Here is a 23,249-nt window from a genome sequence, read left to right as displayed (position 1 = left end):
CAGCCGCCTGATTTGCAGCCAAGCCCGACGCCCATGCCCGTTGCGGCAAGGAGCTTGGACCGCGGACGGCAAGGTGGAGAATTTTCCCTGCATAGATCGCACGCTCAAAATTTTCGTACCTGCACCGTCGGCGGACACCACCGTCGAGTGGTAAGAGGCGCCGGCCGCGTCGTCTGCCGCTGCTCGACGCCGTCGCCGAAGCCCGCGGGTCGAGACCGGTGTCAGGCCATGACGCATGACGCAGACCTTACTCACATTCACGTGTTTATCGATAGCCCGAGCATGGTCAACAAGGCGCCTCAACCATTGTTTGCGAGTCTTCTCAACACCCGTTATCGCCCAGCTGCCACGCCTTTGCATTAGAAGCGTTCTTGTGCCAAGCGCGTTCCGCACACGACCATGGCCGAACTCTATACCCGGACCAACCAGAGACTGCCGTTGCAGCGCGCAGCGACTGGCAGGGGACAGTGCTGCAGTGTGAGGGAAGTCGCCTTTCAAGAGCCTGCTGATGTGCTCATCTTGTGCCGTCGCTGTCGATGAGCCCAAGTGGGGTCTCGATGATGCGATTCGAGATCCCACCTACCCTCGACGATGAATCCGCGGCAATGCAGCCAATGTGCCGAAGAGTGAGGAATCTATAAGACCTGCAATGGGTGCGGTGCCTTGAAGTCTGGTCACGCCAAAAAATGACGGTTGATGCGGAGAAGCATGCGCCCCACGCCGTGGTGGAAGATTCAGCCCTAGCTTCCGGCTCAGAGAGTGAGCAGTTCGTCGATGATGAAAGAGAAGGGACATGGATTCGTTTTATGACTTGGATTCATTGGTATTCCAAGGACACGCCGAGCCTGGAGAAAAAGCTTGTGCTGAAGCTCGACTTGATGATTCTCGTTTTCGGCTGCTTGTCCTTCTTCACAAAGTACCTGGACCAGCAATCCATCACCAATGCCTACGTCTCGTGAGTTTCATTTACAGCTCCCACGTCCAAAGTGCTGATGATGCGACTCGCAGCGGAATGAAAGAGGACCTCCACCTTCACGGCAACCAGCTCAACTACATCACCATTGTGTTCTGGGCTTCTTACTGCACCTCTATGATTCCCGCTTGTTACTACCTTACTCGCCGTCCAATCAATCTTATCTTGCCCACTCTCGAGATCGGATGGGGCCTCGCAACATTCGGCTTGGCTTGGGCCCAAAACGTCGACACGGTATACGCCATGCGCTTTCTCGTCGGCCTGTTTGAGAGTTGCAGTTTCACCGGCGTCATTTACGTTATCGGATCATGGTACAAGCCTCGGGAAATTGGCCGACGAGTAGCTCTGTTCTTCATCGCCAGCCCCTTGGGCACCATGTTCGCTGGATATCTGCAAGCAGCAGCGTACACCAACCTCAACGGTGCCCATGGCCTGTCCGGCTGGCGCTGGCTCTTCATAGTCGATGCCATCATCACCCTTCCAATCTCCCTGCTGTAAGTTCTTGCCTCTCCCAAGCTCCGTTCATGTCCAATAACACTGACGACCCTTCTCCCCATCCTTAGCGGCTTTTTCATCTTCCCTGATGTCCCCTCGCGCGCAAAACCTCGCTTTCTTACACAGCGGGAACACGCCTTTTCTCAACGACGCCTCGCTGGTCTGACTGCACCCTCGCAGCTGCACGTTTCGCGTGACATCTTTGCGCGCGTCTTTGGTCGATGGCACTGGTATCTCTTTGTATTGCAGTGGACGCTCATGGACCAAAACTTCCAGCCCTACTCCACACCTTTCAGCCTCTACCTCAAAGCCAAATCCCCCTCCATTTACTCCGTCTCCCGCGTCAACACGCTCCCCACCATCGCGACAGCTCTCTCCGTCGTTGCGGCGTTCGCCGCCGGCGCCGCGGCGGATCGGCTGGGCGGCCGCTTCTGGATCCCGACTCTGGCCGTGACGGTTCCTGTCATCATCGGCGTCGCGCTGCTGGTAGCATGGGACGTGGGCGAAACCGGCCGGGTCGCGGCCTTCGTCATATGCGGCTTTGAGGGCGCCGTCAGCCCGCTGACCATGGGCTGGGCCACCGTCACCATGGCCGACGACGCCGAGGAGCGCGCCATCGTGACGGCGAGCATGAACGCCATCGGCCAGGCCATCGCCGCCTGGAGCCAGCTGCTGCAGTTCCCCGCTGTTGAGGCCCCCCGCTTCGCCAAGGGGTTCGTGTCGGTGCTGGTGACGGCCGTGGCCCAGTTTTTGCTGGTGCCCGTCATCGCTTTCCTGTCTGCGCGGGATAAGAGGAGGAATCGGAAGAAAGAAGTAGGTGCTTGAGCTCGAACTGGGTGATTTTGTCGTCAGTACCCTCTTGCACCAAGGCATAAACAAGTCTCAGATGAAGTGAATGTACAACGACCAAAAACTCCTTGTTTCCATTTTTTTATAGTAGTCATTACATTACAACCTTCAATGTCGATCAATGCGTGCTAAAAAGATCAAGTCGGCGGAACGGAACATGAGAAAGAGAGAAAAGCAGACGGAAAAGAAAAGGAGAAACAAAAGGATGGAGAAAGCATGCGCTCGACTCCTGAAAATGCAGAGCTGAGACAATCTTGTTAAACGAGACAAGCGTTTCAGAGGCGCATTGTTACGCCGCGACAACAGGGTCGCTATGAGTAGTTCGAGTGTGACATTAGTCATAAGTCGTTTACGGCTCATCCTTGGGAGGAGCAGCGTTGGCCTTCTTGTTCTTCATGAAAAGCGTGGGAAGCAAAACGGAGGAGGTCGTGAAAAGGACGCTACAAGCAAATTGTCAGCCACTGTTCTGGTGTAGGATGGGAAAGTGACTGAGACTCACCAAAGTGCGATGCTCAGGCCCCAGAGAGCCTTGGTCTCGAAGCAGTTGGCCTTGGTGGCGCCCGCAAAGGCAGCCAAGTTCAAGCCGGCGCCACTGATGTTCAGGTTCGCCTTCACCGACTGGTAGTAGGTGTAGGCATTCGAAGCCGTCACAGACTCGGAAGTGCTTTGAACGGCATAGCAGTTGAGGAATGAGATGGGCTTGCCCAGGCAGACGGCGACGACGATGAATGCAATGAGCAAAAGGAAGTCGGCGGCGGTCATGACCAAGAGACCAAGGTGGGCCTCGGACCAGAAGAAGGCAATGCTGATAAGACAGTAAAGAGTGGCGATGCAGGTCTGGAGAAGTCAGTATGGCGAAGTGGTGGAGCTGCGCAGGAAGTGGACTTACGACACTGAGAGTGCCAACAACCTCCTTTGGCGGCTCGATGCCGCTTGACACAATGTCATTGACAAAGTTGGCAGCAATGCCGACTATGATGATCATGCTGATGACCTCCAGGACGCGGACCAGAGCAAAGGTCTTGCTGAGAGGAGCGGCACCGTAGGCAGGGACAGGCATTTTGGTTGAAGTGTTGGGTTTGGGATTAAGAAAAAAAAAAAAAAAAAACTACAGGAAATCGATTCCTGGACAAGAGCGGACTGCTTTCAAAGCAATTATGGATGGAGGGAATGTGGTATGCTTGTGCCGAGTGCAAGCAAAAGGACCGACTTAAGGAAACAGTGAAGTAGAGAGGAAAAGTAGGAAAGTGATGATTGTTGGTTGCTGGACTTCAGTTAGCGGCGAAGTGCCAACATCTTTTATACATACTAGGAGGTTGCATCCAGAGCTCAACACGCACGGGCCGGTTCTATTCTTGCAGAGGTAGACAGTATAGATGGCGGGCGAATTGCAGGGCTGCCCGGGCGGGCGGCTAATCTGCATGGAGCTCTGGCCACCCAGCGCCAGCGACAATCAACGACAGCCACTCGAGCGCGTGCGGCTCTGTCGCATCTGCCGCTGCTCAGCCACCTTCTTCAGAAACATGATTCTGCACCCGCCGAGGCGTCCTGGCGGATGTATCACCGCAGCTTCCGCTGGCGCGCTGATGGAAATCGCGCGGGGGATCGGACCAGACAGACATGGGGTCTCGCATCACGACCCACAGCGGCTGGTCTGGACGCTGCAAGGTAGCCGCTGGCCGAGTGCTGCGCCGCCCCCGAGCGCCATGCCGCCGGGCCGAGCTGAGGCTTCCGTCGGCAGAGAGGCCGAGATGGGTCAGCTGCCTGCTGCATGCCTCAGGAACGCGCGAGGATGAACACGCGACTGCCTAGTCCGCAAAGGGAGAGTGTAGCCGACAAAGCCGACGATAAGCTGCTGATAGCTATGCCGCAAACTCTCCCGCCTGTCCCTCCACTTTTCACGCCCCTTCCTCATTTTTTGCGTGCTTCTCGACGTGCTCTGTTAAACTGTGCGTGCAAAAATGGTGTACCCCCTCGATTACTTCCAGCACAGGCGCGATTGGTACGTAAGAGCTGCTCTCGAGCTTCCCCAGAGCTTTCCCCGCATTTCCGTAGACCCTGGCTTCTCACAACAACCAGCCGCCGCAAGCAGGCCGAACGCGCCTCGAAGATTGCGAATCTGCCGGCAGAGTACCAGTCCCCGCTGCTGCCCTCGGAACGGACCCTGCTACGCAAACCCATCCAGGAACTCGTGCAGGAAGTCCAGGGCCATGTCACCAGCCCCGTTGACGTTTTGCGCGCCTACGCCAAGGTCGCCGTTGCTGCTCAGCATAAAACGAATTGCCTGACCGAGATCCTGTTCCCCGAGGCCGAGCAGTGGGTGGAGAGGGGCGAGATCAACCTTCAAGGGCCACTTGCCGGCATCCCCGTCTCACTAAAAGATTCCATCGCCGTCGGCGGCTTTGATGTCAGTGTCGGCTACTCTTCCAACACCGGCAAACCCTACGAGAAGGACGGCACCATGGTCCGCATCCTCAAGGATGCCGGAGCCATTCCATTTGTCAAGACCAACCTCCCCGTTACCCTTCTTTCCTTCGAGTCTACTAATGACGTCTGGGGCCGTACCACGAACCCCCATAACGACAAGTACTCTCCCGGCGGCTCGACCGGCGGAGAATCTGCTCTGCTTGCCTTCGGTGGCAGTCGCATCGGCATTGGCTCCGATGTTGCTGGCTCAGTAAGAGCTCCAGCGCACTTCTCAGGGTGCTACTCGCTGCGTTGTTCGACCGGTCGTTGGCCGAAGATGGGCATGAACACTAGCATGCCGGGCCAGGAGGGCATTGCTAGCGTCTTCAGCCCCATGGCTCGCACCCTCAATGACCTGCATTACTTCACTGCCAGCTTCATTCGCATGAAGCCATGGAACTACGACCACACCGTGCACCCTATGGAGTGGCGCCAAAACGTCACCGAAGAGTACTTGGAGAAGAAGAAATACCGAGTTGGCGTCATGAGGACTGATGGTAGGTGACCCTTGACTACTCCTACCGCCCCACATCTGACACTTCGCAAGGCGTTGTCGATCCTAGTCCCGCCTGCGCTCGCGCCTTGCAGCAGACCGCTGCAGCACTCAGCGCCGAAGGCCATGAAGTCTTCGACGTCACGCCGCCGTCGCCTTATGAAGCACTGAAGATCGCCTCGCACCTACTCAACTCCGACGGCTGCCGCACTTTCCTGTCTTTCTTCCGCACCGGGGAGTGGAACGACCCCGGCGCTGCCCAAATGGTCTTTTATGCAAAGCTGCCCCGCCCACTCAAGTACCTGCACTACTTGTGGGTCAAGTACGTCAAGCGCGACCCCACGTGGGCCGATCTTCTTTACGGCTGGCATGAGAAGAGCGCATTTGAGCACTGGAAGCTGGTGTCAAAGCGAGAGGCTTACAAGGCCAAGTGGCATGACTGGTGGGAGCAAGAAGCAAAGATGGATTTCCTGCTGACTGTCCCGAATGCCACGCCTGCTGTCCCTCATGATGGAATGAAGGAGGCAGTGAGTAGTTGCGGATACACTTTCTTGTTCAATCTGGTAAGTTGAGAACAATCCTAGGCAGTGGTTCTCTCGCTGACTGTCGCGTGATAAAGCTTGACTACACCTGCGGCATCATGCCCGTCACACATGTTGACCGCGTCCTTGATGCCCTGCCTGCTTCTTTCAACTTCAAAAAACTCAATGGCATCGCGAAGGGTGCGTACACTCACTATGACGCTGTCAAGATGGAAGGTCTGCCCGTCGGCGTGCAAGTCGTTGGCCAAAGACTTGAAGAGGAGAAGGTCCTCGCTGTCATGGAGAGAATAGAAGATGCCCTGGAAAAGAACGGACAGAAGTACCACTTGTTAGAAGTTGAGTAGAACCGTAGTGCCAAGAATGTAGCATCGACAATAGATCACAACCAAGAAGTTTGACTTGTACCCCTCGGTTCTATTACGCCAATAGCCAACTGTGGCCCGTGAGCTAGACTGACTTACTTGAGCAGTCCGGAGAGTGAATCCACGCAAACCCATTAGGGCACCTGTCGTATAATCGGCATATATGACGTCTGTTCGAACGTAATTTTGGCGGTTACAAAAGTGTTGGGGGAAGCAAGAGGGAGTGGATGTTCTTCGTCTGCTTCCCGGTCGAATGGAGAAGTGGATATCACTATGACAGAGGAAGGACTCCGAGGAGGCGAACCGGAACCGAATTGCTGTTGAGCGACAATTTGGAATCTCGCACCACCCCGGAAAGCAGCTAACTTGCGTGCTTTAGATTGACATGGGTTTGTTATCCAGCGACCCATCCTTATCATTACCTCTTGAAGGAGGTACCAACGAATAAGCGAGAGTGGCCGCAAGCGCTAGACGTGTTTGGGCGGAAGAGATGGGTGCAGATGTGACGTTCGCCGAGAAATGCTTATTCGAAGTATATGGTCTGGACAGGTCTTGCGGCCTCTCTAGTCACGCGAGCATTTCGAACCCCTACAATACCCACATAAGCGGCCGCTCGGGACCATCTCCGATGTGCTCCGGCCGGCAACGCCGGGCTATAAGCTTGCGGCTTCTTCTATCCCGAGGATAGCAGTGAGTGGTAGAGCAGTAAAGCCAAAGGCTTATAGTTTGGAATTGGCTCGTTCCTCAAGACCGCAAACAGCATAGCCGAGCTTTCGTGTATGCGGGCTGGAGGGTCGGATGTGGAGCCATTATCGCGGCGTTCGCTTCTTGGTGGATCATTTGCTTGATTGAGTAGACGGGGCGGATGCAGGGGCAATGGCAAGAAAGGTAGGTACGGCCATCACGGCGCCGAAGGGTCTGGGAGTGTAAAACTGCGAAGTTGGGCGCCGTGTTCCTTTGGTGCAGTGTCAGACGCAGCCGAAGTACCCTTGATTTGCAATTGGCGATAAAGATCTACCAGTGTGAACAGGAATCGACTTCACCGCCGTGGGTCGGGCGACATTCCTATGACCTCAGCTTAACTCGTTCGAGCCGCGCTAGCAAAGAGGGGCACATGCCGCACGGACCAGAAGGCGCGGGGTTGGCTTGTTATTTGGAAGCGTCGAAGCGTGGCCGCTGCTCCCCGCCGCCTGCCACGTTGGCTCCGGCCATGTTTTGCTCCATCCCGGTCGCCAGATCGACGCCCGGCTGCGGGTCGATGGATCCAGAAGCTATGACAATTTCCCGCCCTGACGCTTGAAATGCTGCTGCCAAAGCAACGCCTGCATCTGCTGAGTGGCTCCTGCTGCCGCTACATATTTAAGCACTGTCTCAGGCCCAAGTTCTAGCTCATCATCCTCAATTCCTCTCTTCCATTGACTTCCACCCGACTACCAATTGCGCCAAAATGACTACCTACCACGGCCACTGTGCTTGCGGTCAGACCAAGTGGGAGGTCACCCTCGAGGCTGACCAGGCCTCGCACATCCTCTGGTACGTACATGCCACCCTCGGCCCCGACTGTCGACTGACCCAGCCGCAGCCACTGCGACACCTGCAAGTACCTGTCCGGCAGCGCCTTCACCCTCAACCAGATCGTCCCCAAGAGCGCTCTGAAGTTCACCGCCGGCGGCGACAACCTCAAGGCCTACACCTACACGGGCGAATCGGGCAAGCCGGTGCACTGCTACTACTGCCCCAACTGCACCACCCACCCTTACCACCACCAGACCGCTCTCGGCGACGACAAGATCATCCTCCGCACCGGCCTGTTGGACGAGAGCAAGAGCTTCAAGCCCGCCGCCGAGATCTTCGGCAAGGCGAAGTTGGCTTGGGAGAAGGAGGTTGCTCAGACCTTTGAGACCCTGCCGCCCCAGTAAATCCGAGATTTTTTGTTGGAAGGGTAATTGGCGCACGACACGATCGACGATGATGATATGTAAATGATGAATTGAGTTACAATCAAACATTCGGCTGCTGGCAGTATTCGTGACCTCCAAACGCAATGCAATCGTGTGCCGTTAGATACATTTTCAACCATGATATTGAGATCTATTTACATCATCATTGCTCGCTCACGAGCTCTCCGGCTGGCTCAATGGCGGAAGCTTTCGGATGAAGTGCGTGGGACACTCGTAACCGCTGGGGTTCTTGTCAAGATAGAGTTGGTGATACGTCTCAGCGTCCCACCATTCACCTGCAGGCACAATTTGTGTGACGATCTTACCGTCCCACCACTCCTTGTTGGCACGTTCGGTGACGTCCTTGGCAATAGCCTCCTGCTCGGGAGAATGGAAAAAGATGGCGGTGCGGTATTGAGTCCCCCTGTCGGGGCCTTGGTGGTTCAGCTGCGTGGGGTCGTGGATGGTGTAGAAGTACTCGATGAGCTGTCTGTACGAGACCTGCTCCGGGTCAAAGGTGACCTGCAGAGCTTCCGCATCTGTCCACATGTCAGCAATCGCTGGCAAAACGTCCTAGCGGTTACTTACGGCCAGTATCGCCTCCGCAGACCTGCCTGTAGCTGGGGTTCTTCGAATCGCCACCGATGTATCCAACGCGTGCGTCGATGAGGCCCTTGTTCGCGAAGGACCTGCGGTACGTGTGCTCAACTCCCCAGAAGCAGCCTGCCGCGATCGTTGCCTTCTGGTAGCTGCCGTTAGCGATGCCGGTGGCACCGTTCTCGACCGCGCGCAACGGGCCGGAAGAGAATGGGCGCATGAAGCGCGTGAAAAGACTGCTCACGGTTGTCATGGTTGTGTGAGCGCCTAGCGTAGCGAGGGCGAGGACGATGGCGGAAAAAATGAGACGGCGTCGCAGTTTGACAGGTTCGCAAAGGCCGGTATAGTCAGGACGAAAGTGCTGTTGCGCGGGGTCGTAGCACGGTGGACGCGCGGGAGCTTTTTATCACCACAAGCTGACGCGAGTCAGTCACCTCCGATGAGCGCACTACGCTCGGGATTGCGTCATTGATTATGGACCCTGATGTCTGGACTCTTACCTCCTTCCCCAGTCTCCTGTAAGGCTTCAGAATACACAAATGCGTTGTACCCGCTTTCGCTAAGACGAGGCGGGGCCGCCTTGCTTGCAGCTGCATGCGGTTCAGCCACCCTCATGATTCATGCGACCTTCCTAATCCAGCCGCAGCCATCTACACGCGCCACACGCGGCTGCATGTTAACCTTCTCTTCGGGCTCGCAAGTGCTCGACGCTCTGCGAAAATAGCTAGTGTAACTCTCCCGCTAGCTTCTGGTTTATTGCGGATTGCATTCTACTTCCGCTTTTTGTGAAAGCCAAGTCTATAGAGCGGCGTTTACACCCGCCGTGTGAAGACTGACATGTTTTCATGAATCGCGTACTCAAATCATGTTTAGACGTTATTCAAATCACTGCTAGGCAGCAGCTGGCGCGCCCTTTCTGACACCGCCGCACTCAGCCGCCCCCGCCTACCACCGAGCTGACTCCACAGCCCCCGCCCCCCGACACCATGGAGCTCGGGATCTTCATGGATAGATATCAAATAATAAGTGTATCAAGCCACTCTGTCATCCATCAGCAAGTAAAAGGCCCAGTGGGTAAGTGATCGATTCCCCTTCCCTCTTCAGCACCATGTCCATAACTGATACCCAATCCAGTCTAGTGGTTACGATTCTCGCTTTGGGAGGTTTCTTCTAAACTGCGAGAGGTCCCGCGTTCGACTCGCGGCTGGGCCCTCTTTTTTTTTTGCTCCCCCCTCTTGCCCAAATGTTTGATACGCTTGTTGCCTTAGTATGTGGATGCAAGTTAAATTGGCTGAGTTACACGAAAACTGAGAACAGCAACTAGCGTTGTGTGACGCCAGCAACGCTCGGTTGGTTGTAAACTCATATGGACGAATTGGTTTGCCATGGTGGACACTGCTGATGTCCGAAACAAACTTAGCCGGCAGCCGTTGTCTCTTTTGCGCATCTGTCCACTCTTCAGGAAGGGCTACTGCGGCATCTTCCACCAGGTCAAGCGATGCTCTAAGATGGGAATGTGCCCCATAATGGGTTGCAACGCACGAGTATATACAAGCTGCAAGGTAGAGGCGGCTTTCTTACTGTTCTTGCATGACAAATAACAGGCCATAGTACCAAGCTTTGGTCACCTACAGGGAATTTTCCACTACTTCTCTTGCACTTCATGGAGGTTCTGCAGCAGAGACGTCCAGCCAGCCCGATCAAACCGATGCTAATTGCTTGGATCTTTCACTGGCAATCTCGCTTCTCGAAAGCTCCAGTCGCCACGTATAGCTTCAACGTCCTTTGAGTAGGCAAGAACTCTCTGGATGAGGGTATGCAAGAAGATAGGCGAGGTGGAAAGGAGAAGTGTCGTGTATCTCGTCTCGAACCGAAACTTGCTCCGCTACTACCGTGGCAGGGTTTTCTTTTTGTAGTTGTCGATAACGAAAGACTGACATCTCCGTTAATCACCTATAGTGCCGAAGACGTGTCGCAGAAGCTGTCCAGTGGGGATGATGAGAGCTACCGTTGCGACAATGAGGGTGACAGTAACCTCAGAGTCCCTCGTGAGTATGTTTATTCGAAGAAGACCCGTATATTTTGACCAATGGTGGAGGTCCGTTTGTAGTGGTGTGAGGCTGAAACCTGGCCGCTGGAAATAGACTGTATCACACTTACCGCGCGTGCAAATTACAGAGCCGCAGTTGATTCGATCGGAATTACACACGCAAAGCGGTGTGCATCCAGATCAGAAAAGCAGACAAAAAAAGGTGAAAGTGATGCAACTGACAACATTTTTGACGACTTGTGACCCCTTCGCATCCGTAATGAAAGATGAGAAGAAGCTTCAGCATGTGGTAATCAGGTCGTCCGACATTGGAAAGACTAGAGGATGGGGTGATGCAAACTTGACATCTACATTCGTTCAAGTCTAAATTTTGAAAGAACCGTCGGATAGCCATGCGACTTGGATCTATCCTGTGCACTCCGGACCCTCAGCACCTCATAATGGTGTATATTACAGAAGCAGACTAGTCATCGATCATAGCTCATCATCGACCTCCATCTCACCGTTGACGGCCCCGTTTGCACCAGCGTTCTTGGGTAAGCAGGCCTCCTTGTCAATCATCTGCCTGGAGACTGCAACAATGTTGTCCTCGATAAGCTGCTGACCAACGTCCTCGATGTCTGTAGGAATAGTTAGAAAATTTCGAAATATCACTAGCGGAAGGAGTATCTTACGCTTCTTCGGATCCACCTTGCCGACATATCTCGTCTTCAGTTGGTCCTTTGTGAGCTCCGTCTCCTCCTTGACTCTCTTCTCGTAACCTTCAGCCAGGCTGACCAACCGCTGAAGCTTGTCCACGTTCTTCTCGCCATCCAGCTTGAAATCATCCATCTCCAATGCTTCGGTCCAGACGTGCTTGTGCAGGTTCATCAACATGTTCTCCTCCAGACCCGTCTTCCTGTAATTGATGCCTATGCTGTAGTAGTGTCTGTTCAGACCGTGAATGAGTGCCTGGATGGATGGCTTGTTGAGGTGACCCAGGTTCGACGTGGTTTGACGCGGCTCGTGGCCCATCATAAGCGTCTGCGGGTTGATAAGGCGGAAAGCATCAATGACGACCTTGCCCTTCACGGACTGGATGGGGTCCACCACAACGGCGACGGCGCGAGGCGTCAGCTGCTCGAAAGACTGCTGCGTGTTGATATCGACGCTGGAGAGCCAGCAGCCGAAGCCAGGATGCGAGTGGTACCAGCCAACGACAGTCTCGGGCCTAGTAATTGCACCACATCAGAACATTGTATAGGCGTGCGATGGCAAATGGATTCTTACCGGCCCGTTTGTCTCAGCATGTCCATCATCTTGGTCTGGAAGACGGGGTCCACGGCCTCGACACTGACACCGGTACCGCTCTGGGGCATGGCGAAGACGTCGACTACTCGCACGGTGTAGTCATCCACGAACTCTCCCAGCATCAGACCCATGACTTCCATCGGCACGCCGGCGCGGCCGTGCCGCAGCATCTTGAGAAGGGCAAGGGACGAAATGTAGACGGTTTCCGAGTTGTCGATGAGGTTCGTGTCCTGTAGAAGCGCGCGATTAGCTTGTTGGGTCGGCCGAGCAGCGCGCGCATGTTGAAGGCATGCTGCGGTGGCATACAAAGTACCAGTCCGCGTACCACCCGTCGGGGTACGGGAAAGGGTCCATCTTGCCAGAGTAGCAGAGGGAGGAGGGGTGTAGCAGCAGGAAGCGGACGTACTTGAGCTGGGCCGGCATCTCTCATGCCCTGCGCGGCGGCGAGCATGCGGTTTAGGCGGTCCATGCTGGGTGACGACGGATGTGGGGCGAGTTTGCGGGAACAGGAAGGTCGGACGGGCGGTGGGGAGGTTGCGGGCAGGAATCGGGGGCTGGCAGCACGATGGATGATGGACCAGCGTGGTGGGAGGTGCTGCTGCTGTGAGGCGCTGGAGCTCCCGGCGGAGCTGACGCTACCGACGGCGACGCGCGCGTCGGAGCTCCGGCGAAACTTGGCCGCCGCCGCCGCTCACCGCTCACCGTGTCATTGGCTGGGCCCGCGCTCTCTGCTCGCTCGCTCTCTGCGCATACAGAGCTGCCACCGGCGCCGTTGCCGTTCCCGCACCTAGACTCGTTGCCCTGTCGTCCCTCTCTGATTCCGTCTGCCCAACCCACTGCCCAGCCAGCCGCAAAGATGGTGGGCGCCGGTGCTCCTCCGCTCGATGACTTCAACATCAACGGCAGCTCCCAGCCGAAGAAGGTGGCGTACTTCTACGACTCGGATGTGGGCAATTACGCATATGTCGCCGGCCATCCCATGAAGCCGCACCGCATAAGGATGGCCCACAGCTTGATCATGAACTATGGTCTCTACAAGAAGCTTGAAATCTACGTACGTATCCGTTCTCCACAGTGCGCCTCGGCGTGTCTCTCAGCGCGCCCCGAGCGTTTGCTAGCTGCAGCTGCGCCAATACACGATGGACACCTCACTGACGGCCGCTGTAGCGTGCGAAGCCCGCGTCCAAGTTCGAGATGACGCAGTTCCACACCGATGAGTACGTCGACTTTCTGCAGAAGGTCACCCCGGACAACATGGACAACTTTGCCAAGGAGCAGAGCAAATTCAACGTCGGCGACGACTGCCCTGTGTTTGATGGCTTGTTTGAGTACTGTGGCATCAGTGCGGGTGGCAGTATGGAGGGTGCCGCGCGCCTCAACCGAGGAAAGTGTGACGTCGCTGTCAATTGGGCCGGCGGCCTCCATCACGCTAAGAAGAGCGAGGCCAGTGGATTCTGCTACGTCAACGGTATACATTCCCATTGTGGACCGCTAGCGAAACCGGCCGATAGGATGCGCTAACGCTGTTGCCCTACAGACATTGTGCTCGGTATCATTGAGCTCCTCCGTTTCAAACAGCGCGTTCTGTACATCGACATCGACGTCCACCATGGCGACGGTGTCGAAGAAGCTTTCTACACCACTGACCGCGTCATGACCGTGTCCTTCCACAAGTATGGCGAATATTTCCCGGGCACAGGAGAGTTGCGTGACATTGGCGTTGGAAACGGCAAGCATTACGCCGTCAACTTCCCACTGCGTGATGGTATTACGGACGAGACGTATAAGGGCATATTCGAGCCTGTCATCAAGGCTGTCATGGACTGGTACAGGCCGGAAGCCGTTGTCCTGCAATGCGGAGGGGACAGCTTGTCTGGCGACAGGCTCGGCGCCTTCAATCTCAGCATGAGAGGGCACGCAAATTGTGTCAGATTCGTGAAGAGCTTCAATCTACCAACCCTTGTACTCGGCGGAGGCGGCTATACTATGCGCAATGTCGCACGCACTTGGGCGTACGAGACAGGCCAACTTGTTGGGTCCGAGTTGGGGCCTCAGCTTCCGTACAACGACTATTTCGACGTAAGTTACCCCCAGTGGCCGCCTTGCCCTTTGCTGCTAACAGTTGTGTAGTATTTCGCTCCTGATTTCGAGCTTGACGTCCGCCCTTCGAACATGGATAACGCAAATTCGCCTGAATACCTTGATAAAATCCGCGTCCAAGTCATTGAGAACATCAAGCGCACCGCATTTGCTCCGTCGGTGCAGATGACCGACGTCCCGCGGTCGCCGCTCATGCCTGGCATGGATGAGGAGGCAGAAGACGAGATGAACGACATGGACGAGGATGAGAATCCGGATTCTAGGTTCACTCAGCACCGTTGGGACAAGCGGGTGGAAAAGGATGGAGAACTCAGCGAAAGCGAGGACGAGGGTGAGAATGAAAAGCAAGGCGTGCGAAAGCAACCGGGCAAGAAGCGCAGGATGAACATCATGGATTATCAAAACGCGAACGCCATCGACAGTGACGATACTCCCAGGCCCAGCAGCGCCAACGGTGCAGCTGCAGCAAGCAACACCAGCGCTCCTGACACAGGGAAATCCTCAAGGCGCGCGAGCCCTACAACGGCGGCTGAAGCGAGTACTAGCCAGCCCGCCTCGACTGCTCAGTCTCCGACCCCTGTGGTCACTGAAACAAGAGCGGCGCAGGAAACGGATGTTGATGGCGACGTTGCTATGTCCAGCGCTCCCGAAGCCCCCGCCGCGGCCACGGAGGAAACTGAGGCAAATGCTTCTGCGACGGCAGCAGCAGCAGCAGAAGAGCCCCCCACTGCCCTCACGCCTCCCGATTCTCCTGCGGCTGTGCCAGCAGCAGCTGCTGCACCAGCAGATGAAGCGACTCCCGCAGCCGCCGAGCCCGAAGAAGCACAGCCAGAGCCCAAGGTTGAATCCGAGGCTGAGCAGCCAGCTACTGCTCCAATCGGGGACAGCCCAGCTCCGCAACCCGGTACAACGGCCACTGCAGACACCACGGCCGAGGATGTCGAGATGAACGATGCTGAGCCGGGCGTGCAAAAGGAGGAGGGTCTCAAGGAGAGGCAAGAAGAGGAGACCAAGGGCGAAGCTGCAATGAAGACTGAAGCGGAGGCTGAGGCCTCCTGATTTCTCATATGTAGAGCTATTAAGTCTTGCGGGAAACGGGAAGGGAGTATGGGCTTGGGAGGATATGTGCTAGCGAAAGTAAGCCGGAGTTCAGATGTTGAGGTTGCCACTCGGCATATCGAAAACATTCCGGCGGCGGCGTCTCTCTTATTTGGCATATTTCGGGTTAGGGTTTGAGAACGATACCATAATGGCGTTGGAAGGGGGGCAAGCAGTCATGCTAGACACATTCCCCTGACCGGGCGTAGTGGACCACAGTGCTCTTGCTTCTGCAATAGCATCCATTCAACTCGTTTACTCATGATATTTATAGCCTATGGTTGACAGAAAAAACATGGTATTTGACGCCCAAGCTGGTATGAACGGCGCCTTCTGGCAGCAGTGACTGGTACATAGATATACATGGATGTCTCACACGTTCGCATACCTTCCGGCCCAGAGATGCAGCCGGGCAATGCCACTCTCCAACTCAGCAACTTTGTCGGCCCAGCCGCGCTCCGGGCCGTATGTAACGCGCTTCCCATTGCCCCTGACCTGGTACAGCAGCTCCGTCATGAGGGGGCTGTCCTTCTTGACGCTGGGGAAGCCGTCGAACTGCACCTCCTCAATGCTGGGCACGCAAGGAAAGAGGTTGCGCAGCAGTCCGCTGCAAAACGCGGTGAAGAAGTCATCGCTCCGGCGGAATCCGCGAAATATCTCGTCGCTGGCCGGGTCGCACTCGACGAAGACCTTGAGCGAGCGGGCGTCGCGCAGGTCGGCCAACCCCAGGCGCTCGGCGCCCTCGGGCGACAGGTCCCAGCATTTCGGCAGCGGGCCTTGCCAGCCGGGCCCGAGGCGCAGCTCCAGGCGGGTGATGCAGTTCCGGTAGCGTGGCGAGAGGCGGGCGAGGAGCGGCTTCTTGGTGTGGAAGAAGCGGCCGTGTAGGGGGAAGATGCGGAAGACATTGGTGCCGTAGAAGACGCGGTAGGCCTCCTCGTGCATGCGGTGCGAGGTCAGGAACAGGGGCAGCATCCGCCGCAGTATGGTTCGGTAGTTCATGGGGTCGAGGTCGACGACGCCCGGCACGGCGAGGAGCAGCTCGTACACGCGCAGGCGGATCTCGGCGGGCAGCGCGAAGAAGGGAAAGGGCTCGGCTTCGCTGTCGGTTGTCTCATACGTCTCGTCGTCATGGTCAATGTGCTGCGGAGGGGGCGGCTGGACAGCCTTCGCAGTGGCTTTGGCGCGGCGGCGGGCGGCGACAGTCGTGCTGGACGAGCATGTCTCGGTGGACGCGCGCGCGAGCATGGCGCGCCGGGTCGCCATTGTGGATGGATTGAGTGTAAGGGGATGTAGAGATGAGGGCGCGGAGGGACGGCCGGCTCGCGCAATCGCTTGCCGACCTGAGTTCATGCATCCATCTTGACGACGGGTGGTGTGGAAGCGATGGGGAGAGGCAATATAGCCGGATGCGGGGTACTGGTGTCGCAATGAAACACGGTGTCGCGTGGACGAGGATGCGGCTTAAGGCGGACGGGCAGGGAAGGTGTAGTCAGCAGGCGGTGGCGTGCGCGTGGACCACGGAGTTAAGAATGTACCGCTTCAACGGGAGTCAACGGCTCACGGAAGATCAGAGCTGCTGCTTCTTGACAGCGGGAGGCATCTCTCTTCCCAGCTAATACAACCCCAGGCTCACGCTTGAGCAAGACACCGGCTAGGGCGCGTGCAAGCGAGCAAGGCGTCAAATTTCCTGGGTTTCAAATTTCAACTTTCATGGAGAAAAAAGAAGAGAGGTGGCGGAGAGGGCGACAGAGTTTTGAGGCCGGGCCGACGCTCGCTTAGGCGCGTCACGTGCCGAATCGGCGTCTGGGCTTGGCGTCGGCTTTTGGTTGGCGGGGGCGCGCGGTTTGGGGAATGTCGGAGCGCATTGCCCGAGGCGATCTGAACCCGGGCAGGCTGGGGATGCGGGCCAGGGCGTCGTGTGGAGGTGCAGCCCGTGGGGAAAGTGAACATCATAGAAGGAATACGGATTCCGCCGCCGCTTTATATTCACCAGGACTGACGCAGTTGCCAGTCCATCCTCCGTCCTTGCCATTGCCTTTGCAAACCACCGACATCTCCCCCGCACTTATCCCATACCACTTCAGCAGCCAGCACCATGGGCAAGCCGATCGTGCTCCACCTCGGCGATGACATCAAGTGGAACCATGAGCTCTACAAGCAGCTGCAAGACAAGTTTGAGATCCGCCGCAGCTACAGCATGAACCGCGCCGAGTTCAAGCAAGCGTTGAAGGACAAGAAGTTCGGTGACTTTGTCGCCATGTACCGCCCCTTCTGGAACACTGGCGGCGAGATGGGCAACTGGGACGACGAGCTTATGTGAGTTGCACTTTCCCCTTCGTTAGTCCTGATAGTTGGACGACAGCCGAATCGGGAAAATATTCCCGCTGCGCTGCCGAACATCAGGCAAGATGCCGGCCCAATTGCGAGAAGATGTCCATGAGCCTTTTCGCTGCAGTTGTCTGGGCATATTTATTGACTTTGATCGCAGCTCCCTGCTCCCCTCTTCCTGCAAGATCTACGCCTCGGCTGGTGCTGGCTTCGACTGGGTTGACACGCAACGCCTTGCTAAGTCCGGCATCATCTACTGCAATGCCGCCGCAGCATGCACCGAGTCGGTCGCCGACGCCGCCATCTGGCTTATTCTTTCCACCTTCCGCAAGTTCACCTGGTCGGCGCTCAGCGCGCGTTCATGTGACCCGGAGCGCTTCAAGGACGCCAACCGCAACATTGCCGCCATCACTCACAACCCCAACGGCTACTCGCTCGGCATCATCGGCCTGGGCAAGATCGGCTACCGCATCGCCCAGAAGGCCCATGGCGCCTTCGACATGAAGATCCTCTACAACGACATCCGCCAGCTGCCTTCGGATGTCGAGAGGAGCGTCGACGCCAAGTTCTACCCCAAGCTGGAGGACATGTTGGCCGTTGCCGACGCCGTCCTCGTCGCCACCCCCTTTGGCGGCGACAAGATCCTGAACGCCGCCCAGTTCCGTGCCATGAAGAAGGGCGCCAGGCTGATCAACATCGCCCGCGGCAAGTTGATCGATGAGGAGGCCCTTGTCCAGGCCCTCGAGAGCGGCCACCTTGAGGCTGCTGGCCTGGACGTCCACTACGACGAGCCCAACGTCCATCCCAAGCTCGCCAAGGCCGAAAACGTCGAGGTACTCAGCCACACCGCCGGTGCGAGCGTCGAGAGCCACATCGGCTTCGAGAGGCTGGGAATTGAGAACATCCTCGGCTTCTTCCAGACCGGCAAGGCGGTGACGCCGGTCAACCTGCACTTTTTCGACAACAAGGCGAAGCTGTAAGCAGGCGTTATGGTCCTTTCTGTATCGATACCAAGCGGGTTACCCTCAAAACGGCGAAGTATAGCATTCGGTTTACATGTTCTGGAAATACATTCTATTCCCGTGCTCGGTGCCAACCACGTGATGTGCAAAGTTGCCATGATAACCTGTCTTTATTCGTCTCGATTCTACGCATAGCACAGCGACGATCCTTTTTATTTGTGCATAAAGGGCATTTTTCTCTACGTTAAACAACCATATCGTTGAAGCTGCCTTTACCTCGCCATCCGGCCGAATCTAGTTCTTGTCCAGACGTACCGCAGCATTGCTCTCAATGAAGTTCAGATCGACCTTGTGGCCGAGCAAATCTCGGATGTTGCTGACACCATACTTGATCATGGTAGGACGCTCCAGGCTCAGACCAAAACCATAGACGCGGAGATCCTCGGGCAAGCCCATGGGCAACAACATTTCAGGCCTGAACATACCCGAGTTGCCAATCTCGACCCACTTGCCGAGGCCTTGGTGGTAGCCAAAGATTTCCATCGACGGCTCTGTGTAGGGGTTGTAGGCAGGCTTGAAGCGCAGACCGGTGATACCAATCTGCGCGAAGAAAGTCTCGAGGAACTTCTGCAGACCGCCAAGCGTCAGGCCGAAGTCGGCGATGACACCCTCGATCTGGTGGAACTCGGCCAAGTGGGTGGCATCGACGGATTCGTTCCGGAAGACACGATCGATGGAGAAGTAGCGTGCGGGGCGTGGGTCCTCGGCCAGCCTGTGCAGCACCCACGTCGAAATGGCCGTCGTGTGCGTGCGGAGGACAAGCTTCAGGCACTCGTCCTTGGACCAGGGGTAGCGGTAGCCCACAGAGCCGAAGGCACCGTCCTGGTGCACGGCCTTGATGTCGTTCCAGTACTTTTCGTAGTCGCGCGGCTTGATCTTCTTCTCCGAGTCAGCCGTCGCGTAGAGGTGGCGGCCACCCTCTTCCATCTCGTTCATCTGCTGCTCCGCCACAGGGTCATCGCGAGGAGGGTCGGCAGATGCGGGGTCAGAAATGAAGAAAGTGTCCTGCATATCACGGGCAGGATGCTGCTGAGGGACGAAAAGGGCATCGAAGTTCCAGAAGCCCGAGTCGACGAAGCTGGAAAACACGTCAGTAAATCTTGAATGGGGGTCCACTGTCGCAGTTGGACGAACCGAGAGGTGGGCATCTCGACGAAGCCCTGGTTGAAGAAGATGTTTCTGAACTCAGCGCGCACCTTCATCAAGGGATGTAATGCGCCGGCGTTCTGAGGAGCGCCAAGAGCGTTGAAGTTGTAAGGCTTGAAGGTTGCGGTCTGCCATGAGCCATCAAGAAGCATGTCGGCAGTCAAGTCAGTGTGCTCGACAGGCAGCTCACGAGCATACTTGGGGCCCTTCTCGACGGTGTAGGTGAAAACCTTGGTGGTGGTAACGAGCTTCCTCTTCCTCAAGTCGGCCAGCACCTTATTGTCGGCGGCGGATCCAGTCTCGGCAATCTTCTGGAGGGTTGCGCGCGTGGCGTCCTGCACCTCGTCGACGAGCGGAACCAGCGCGTCGCCATCCTTCTTGATCCACTTGTTGCGGAAGGCGTTGCCTTGGCCAACCTTGACATCGGCGTTGGCTGCCAGGCCCTGTTTGCGCTTCTCAGTACTCAGTTGGCTCCAGCCGAACCCTCAGTCTTCACGTACGGGAAGATCCTTGATGGAAACTCTGCCATTCCGCTTCACCACGTCCCACACCTTCCACTCGTGGCTGCCCTCGTCGACTATGGTTTGGGCCTCCTTCGTGAGCACGGCCACCTCCGAGTCGGCCGTCTGATAGGTGACCATGGAACGCGAGGCCAGGCGGTCCAGAGCGGCTTTCACGTCGACCTGCGAAAAGCCGGACAGGTCTTTGTTCGAGTGCAGCGTGGGCTTCTCGTGCAGCAGGTCAAGAACCACCTGGGTGGCATCGCTGTGCTGCGGCACCGGCACGGGGCCGCGTTGGCCGACCATTTTCGCTCGGCGGGAGACTGGGGTGTACGAGGAGGCGGAGCGTGCGAGAGCGGGAGCAATTGGGGTGGGTACGGTGGCGGGCGTGGGAGAGATGTGTGTCTGGGTGGGCGATGAGTCGTCGCTGCGACAGCCCACTTCGGGCGCCGCAGTCAGAATTTCTGCCACCGCCTTGGAGAGCTCCGTCCGGGCTCGCCGCACTGCACTGCATCTCCAACTCCACTACTATGTAACCTCATCCACGCCACAATGGGCTTTTGGAAGAACCCGTTTCTCGCCTCCTCTTCACAGCCACAAGAGGACGCCGCCGAACTTACACCATCGTCGTCGCCCCTGCCCACCCCGTCTGCTGTATCAGCAACCTCGCCGCCAATCAAGACGGCATCCGCACCCCCTTCTGTTCACGAAAATGCGCGCTTGTCCACGGTTTTTGAGGTTCGCGTCGCTCTTGCGGGAACCATCGCCCTCCTCTCCGGCCTGACCCTAGGAATGGCCCATGGCAGCCAATCTGCTGCCTTGCGGTACCGCGCCGAGAATGCGCACCGCCTACCCACAGACGCCACAGGCTGGTACCTGTATCACAAAAGCAAAAACTACCACGCCATGCTGGGGGGCGTACGTGAGGGCCTGCGTATGGGCGTCAAGCTTTCCATCTGGGTCAGCGGCTTCTTCATGTGCGAGGAGGCCATTGATCGCATCCGCGGACTGGGTGACAGCAGAGGTGATTTTGGCAGCACTGTTGTCGCCGGCTTGGGCACAGCCGGTGCGTGGAGTGTATGGAGTAAGTCGCCGATGGCTCTCCTGAGCAAACAGGGTATTATGGATTGTCTCTGACTGGTCTCTCAGATCGTTTCCCACCAATTACAATTGCTCGTACTGCGAAAATGGGCCTGGCAGTCGGACTAGGCTATGGCCTTCTGCAAGACGCCGTGTCACTTCTCAGAGGCCAGCGCCTCGGTTACATTGAGTATTTCCGTAACATACCGACGCGCGTTGAGGATCGTCGGCAGCGCAAGATCGAGCAAGCTTTGGCAAGGCGTGGTCGTGATGGAGAGACGCGCCAACAAACATGAAATATAACTGAATTCAATGGCAACAGAAGGAAGGTTCCGGGGGGCGCCCACAACTCCGTTGCACACTCAGAACAGCACTCGCTTAGTTGCCGCCACGACCATGTCTGTCAACACTTTGCGCCCAAGACACCGCGCGGTACAGGGCGAGAATGGCTGGCCATGGCCCTGCATCAGTAGAGCAACCACCAGCAGAGTCGCTTCTGCCCATCCCCTGTCATGATAGGACGGGAAGAAGCCCTTGGGCGTGCTCTATTCTCCAACAGGCGGGAATTCGGCGAAACCACAACGCTGATAACTCTCCCAAGATCTCTTTTCGCGCTGTGACGCAAGCGAAACAACACCTGACCAGAATACTTAACAGTACATAAAAACGCCTGTTCGTTAGGAAACACGGGTCTAGATATCGTAGTGTAGCTCCAAACTCCATGAGCATCGAGTCTGTCCCCTGGTGGTGTCACATGCGTGCGCTGCTGTAGAATCTCACATTTGGTGTATCAGCGTCGTAATGCTCACGCTAAAGCTTCTTCTTACGATTTCTGTCTGCTGTTGATCTTTGTGGATCTATTATGCAGCTCGCCATCCCAGTGTCTTTGTCGGGTCCGCAAATTCAGCAAGCGTTCAGTCCGACTAACCAGACCAAGACTCCACCGCAGTCGACCAAGTGATGCCACGAAACATGCTCGCATGGGGAAAAGACAGCCAGAGTACAAAAAAATTCGAACACTGTGTATGTACAGGGAAGGTTGGTTAAAATAAACCCCTCCATCCAGATTCCAGGCCTTTTGAGAACAGTGTAGTTACTGTATACATACCACCCAATTTTGGTAATTGCACTACGAGGTATTCGTCGGTGGTAATAGTAGAAAAAAAGAGAACCCTTTCTGTATTTCCTTCATCCATTGAGTGGTCTCCCGCTGTTTCCTTCCCGGTCGTTTTCTTCATTACATCCGCCTCCACAAACCCTACCCCAGTCAGTTCCCAACTCATCACACAGCAGCGGCCCAGCCAGCTCAAAAATGCTTGAGTGTTGCCGCTGTCTTCGCATCCAATACATCTAGATGTCTGAACAACGGAAAGGAATGGCCCCTTTAGTCGCCGCTATCCCGTGCCCGTCCATTTCGAGCGGAGAGAAGAGGAATTTCCAACTCTAACGGTAAGCAAGCGGGTATGTCGAGAAACACTCTATAAGGAGAGACTGAGCCAAACGCAGAAGGAAAAGAAAAGAAAGAGGAAAAAAAACCCAAGATGTTTGACTCCCATGCGTTGAAGGAAGGCGAGGGTCAGTCAATTAGAAAAACAAACTGTGACCTCCATCCGAGAGCCGAGCTAGAAAAGGCGGAAAAATATAAATGGGGAATCGAGAAGCGGAAGAAGAAATGAGGCCTTGTTCCCTTAACTCTGCATTGGATCCGAAATACAAGCGCGTGTTTCCTAGCCAACCTTTGAGTGTGCGGATGTCGCAAAATGCAAGCAGGTGTTTGCCAAGACCCGTTCCCCCTCTCAGCCAATGTTGGCATAATATTTGGAACTTCGAAACCAAGGAGACGCCGTCCAACTCCGGCCCGATGGTGCGGTTGTAAAAGGAAGAAACCTAATCGACTGAGGATTCGAGTCGCTCAAAC

General features: G+C 56.2%; 10 protein-coding genes across 10 annotated transcripts; 5 read left to right on the top strand and 5 right to left on the bottom strand.

Moving 5' to 3' along the window:
- Nucleotides 1-686: 686 nt before the first annotated feature.
- Nucleotides 687-2,293, top strand: LTHEOB_11239 (MFS transporter; the record flags this gene model as incomplete). Its single annotated transcript, XM_035507973.1, has 3 exons — nucleotides 687-955; nucleotides 1,009-1,467; nucleotides 1,537-2,293. 3 exons carry the CDS (start codon nucleotides 687-689, stop codon nucleotides 2,291-2,293), a joined length of 1,485 nt encoding a protein of 494 aa, XP_035366620.1.
- A 373-nt stretch (nucleotides 2,294-2,666) lies between these two features.
- LTHEOB_11238 (uncharacterized protein) lies at nucleotides 2,667-3,377 on the bottom strand (the record flags this gene model as incomplete). The annotated part of the gene is made up of 3 exons (XM_035507972.1): nucleotides 2,667-2,757; nucleotides 2,817-3,154; nucleotides 3,207-3,377. 3 exons carry the CDS (start codon nucleotides 3,375-3,377, stop codon nucleotides 2,667-2,669), a joined length of 600 nt encoding a protein of 199 aa, XP_035366619.1.
- Nucleotides 3,378-7,627: 4,250 nt separating this feature from the next.
- Nucleotides 7,628-8,099, top strand: LTHEOB_11237 (Glutathione-dependent formaldehyde-activating enzyme; the record flags this gene model as incomplete). The annotated part of the gene is made up of 2 exons (XM_035507971.1): nucleotides 7,628-7,713; nucleotides 7,763-8,099. The coding sequence occupies 2 exons, from the start codon at nucleotides 7,628-7,630 to the stop codon at nucleotides 8,097-8,099; spliced, it is 423 nt and encodes a 140-aa protein (XP_035366618.1).
- Nucleotides 8,100-8,294: 195 nt separating this feature from the next.
- Nucleotides 8,295-8,970, bottom strand: LTHEOB_11236 (Peptide methionine sulfoxide reductase MsrA; the record flags this gene model as incomplete). Its single annotated transcript, XM_035507970.1, has 2 exons — nucleotides 8,295-8,659; nucleotides 8,709-8,970. The coding sequence occupies 2 exons, from the start codon at nucleotides 8,968-8,970 to the stop codon at nucleotides 8,295-8,297; spliced, it is 627 nt and encodes a 208-aa protein (XP_035366617.1).
- Nucleotides 8,971-11,241: 2,271 nt separating this feature from the next.
- On the bottom strand, nucleotides 11,242-12,526 carry LTHEOB_11235 (Proteasome regulatory particle subunit; the record flags this gene model as incomplete). Its single annotated transcript, XM_035507969.1, has 5 exons — nucleotides 11,242-11,387; nucleotides 11,442-11,977; nucleotides 12,037-12,287; nucleotides 12,364-12,411; nucleotides 12,464-12,526. 5 exons carry the CDS (start codon nucleotides 12,524-12,526, stop codon nucleotides 11,242-11,244), a joined length of 1,044 nt encoding a protein of 347 aa, XP_035366616.1.
- A 387-nt stretch (nucleotides 12,527-12,913) lies between these two features.
- Nucleotides 12,914-15,216, top strand: LTHEOB_11234 (Histone deacetylase superfamily; the record flags this gene model as incomplete). Its single annotated transcript, XM_035507968.1, has 4 exons — nucleotides 12,914-13,111; nucleotides 13,225-13,525; nucleotides 13,595-14,136; nucleotides 14,188-15,216. 4 exons carry the CDS (start codon nucleotides 12,914-12,916, stop codon nucleotides 15,214-15,216), a joined length of 2,070 nt encoding a protein of 689 aa, XP_035366615.1.
- Nucleotides 15,217-15,627: 411 nt separating this feature from the next.
- Nucleotides 15,628-16,518, bottom strand: LTHEOB_11233 (Twin-arginine translocation pathway signal sequence; the record flags this gene model as incomplete). Its single annotated transcript, XM_035507967.1, has 1 exon — nucleotides 15,628-16,518. One exon carries the CDS (start codon nucleotides 16,516-16,518, stop codon nucleotides 15,628-15,630), a length of 891 nt encoding a protein of 296 aa, XP_035366614.1.
- An 832-nt stretch (nucleotides 16,519-17,350) lies between these two features.
- Nucleotides 17,351-18,563, top strand: LTHEOB_11232 (D-isomer specific 2-hydroxyacid dehydrogenase; the record flags this gene model as incomplete). Its single annotated transcript, XM_035507966.1, has 2 exons — nucleotides 17,351-17,571; nucleotides 17,744-18,563. The coding sequence occupies 2 exons, from the start codon at nucleotides 17,351-17,353 to the stop codon at nucleotides 18,561-18,563; spliced, it is 1,041 nt and encodes a 346-aa protein (XP_035366613.1).
- Nucleotides 18,564-18,839: 276 nt separating this feature from the next.
- LTHEOB_11231 (Phenylalanyl-tRNA synthetase beta chain cytoplasmic) lies at nucleotides 18,840-20,557 on the bottom strand (the record flags this gene model as incomplete). Its single annotated transcript, XM_035507965.1, has 3 exons — nucleotides 18,840-19,683; nucleotides 19,740-20,194; nucleotides 20,252-20,557. 3 exons carry the CDS (start codon nucleotides 20,555-20,557, stop codon nucleotides 18,840-18,842), a joined length of 1,605 nt encoding a protein of 534 aa, XP_035366612.1.
- Nucleotides 20,558-20,803: 246 nt separating this feature from the next.
- On the top strand, nucleotides 20,804-21,627 carry LTHEOB_11230 (uncharacterized protein; the record flags this gene model as incomplete). The annotated part of the gene is made up of 2 exons (XM_035507964.1): nucleotides 20,804-21,335; nucleotides 21,401-21,627. The coding sequence occupies 2 exons, from the start codon at nucleotides 20,804-20,806 to the stop codon at nucleotides 21,625-21,627; spliced, it is 759 nt and encodes a 252-aa protein (XP_035366611.1).
- Between the last annotated feature and the right edge of the window lie 1,622 nt (nucleotides 21,628-23,249).

The sequence above is a fragment of the Lasiodiplodia theobromae genome, assembly GCF_012971845.1.
Source record: "Lasiodiplodia theobromae strain AM2As chromosome Unknown scaffold_46, whole genome shotgun sequence".
Lineage (NCBI taxonomy): Eukaryota > Fungi > Ascomycota > Dothideomycetes > Botryosphaeriales > Botryosphaeriaceae > Lasiodiplodia > Lasiodiplodia theobromae.
This window is presented reverse-complemented; position numbering and strand designations above follow the sequence as displayed.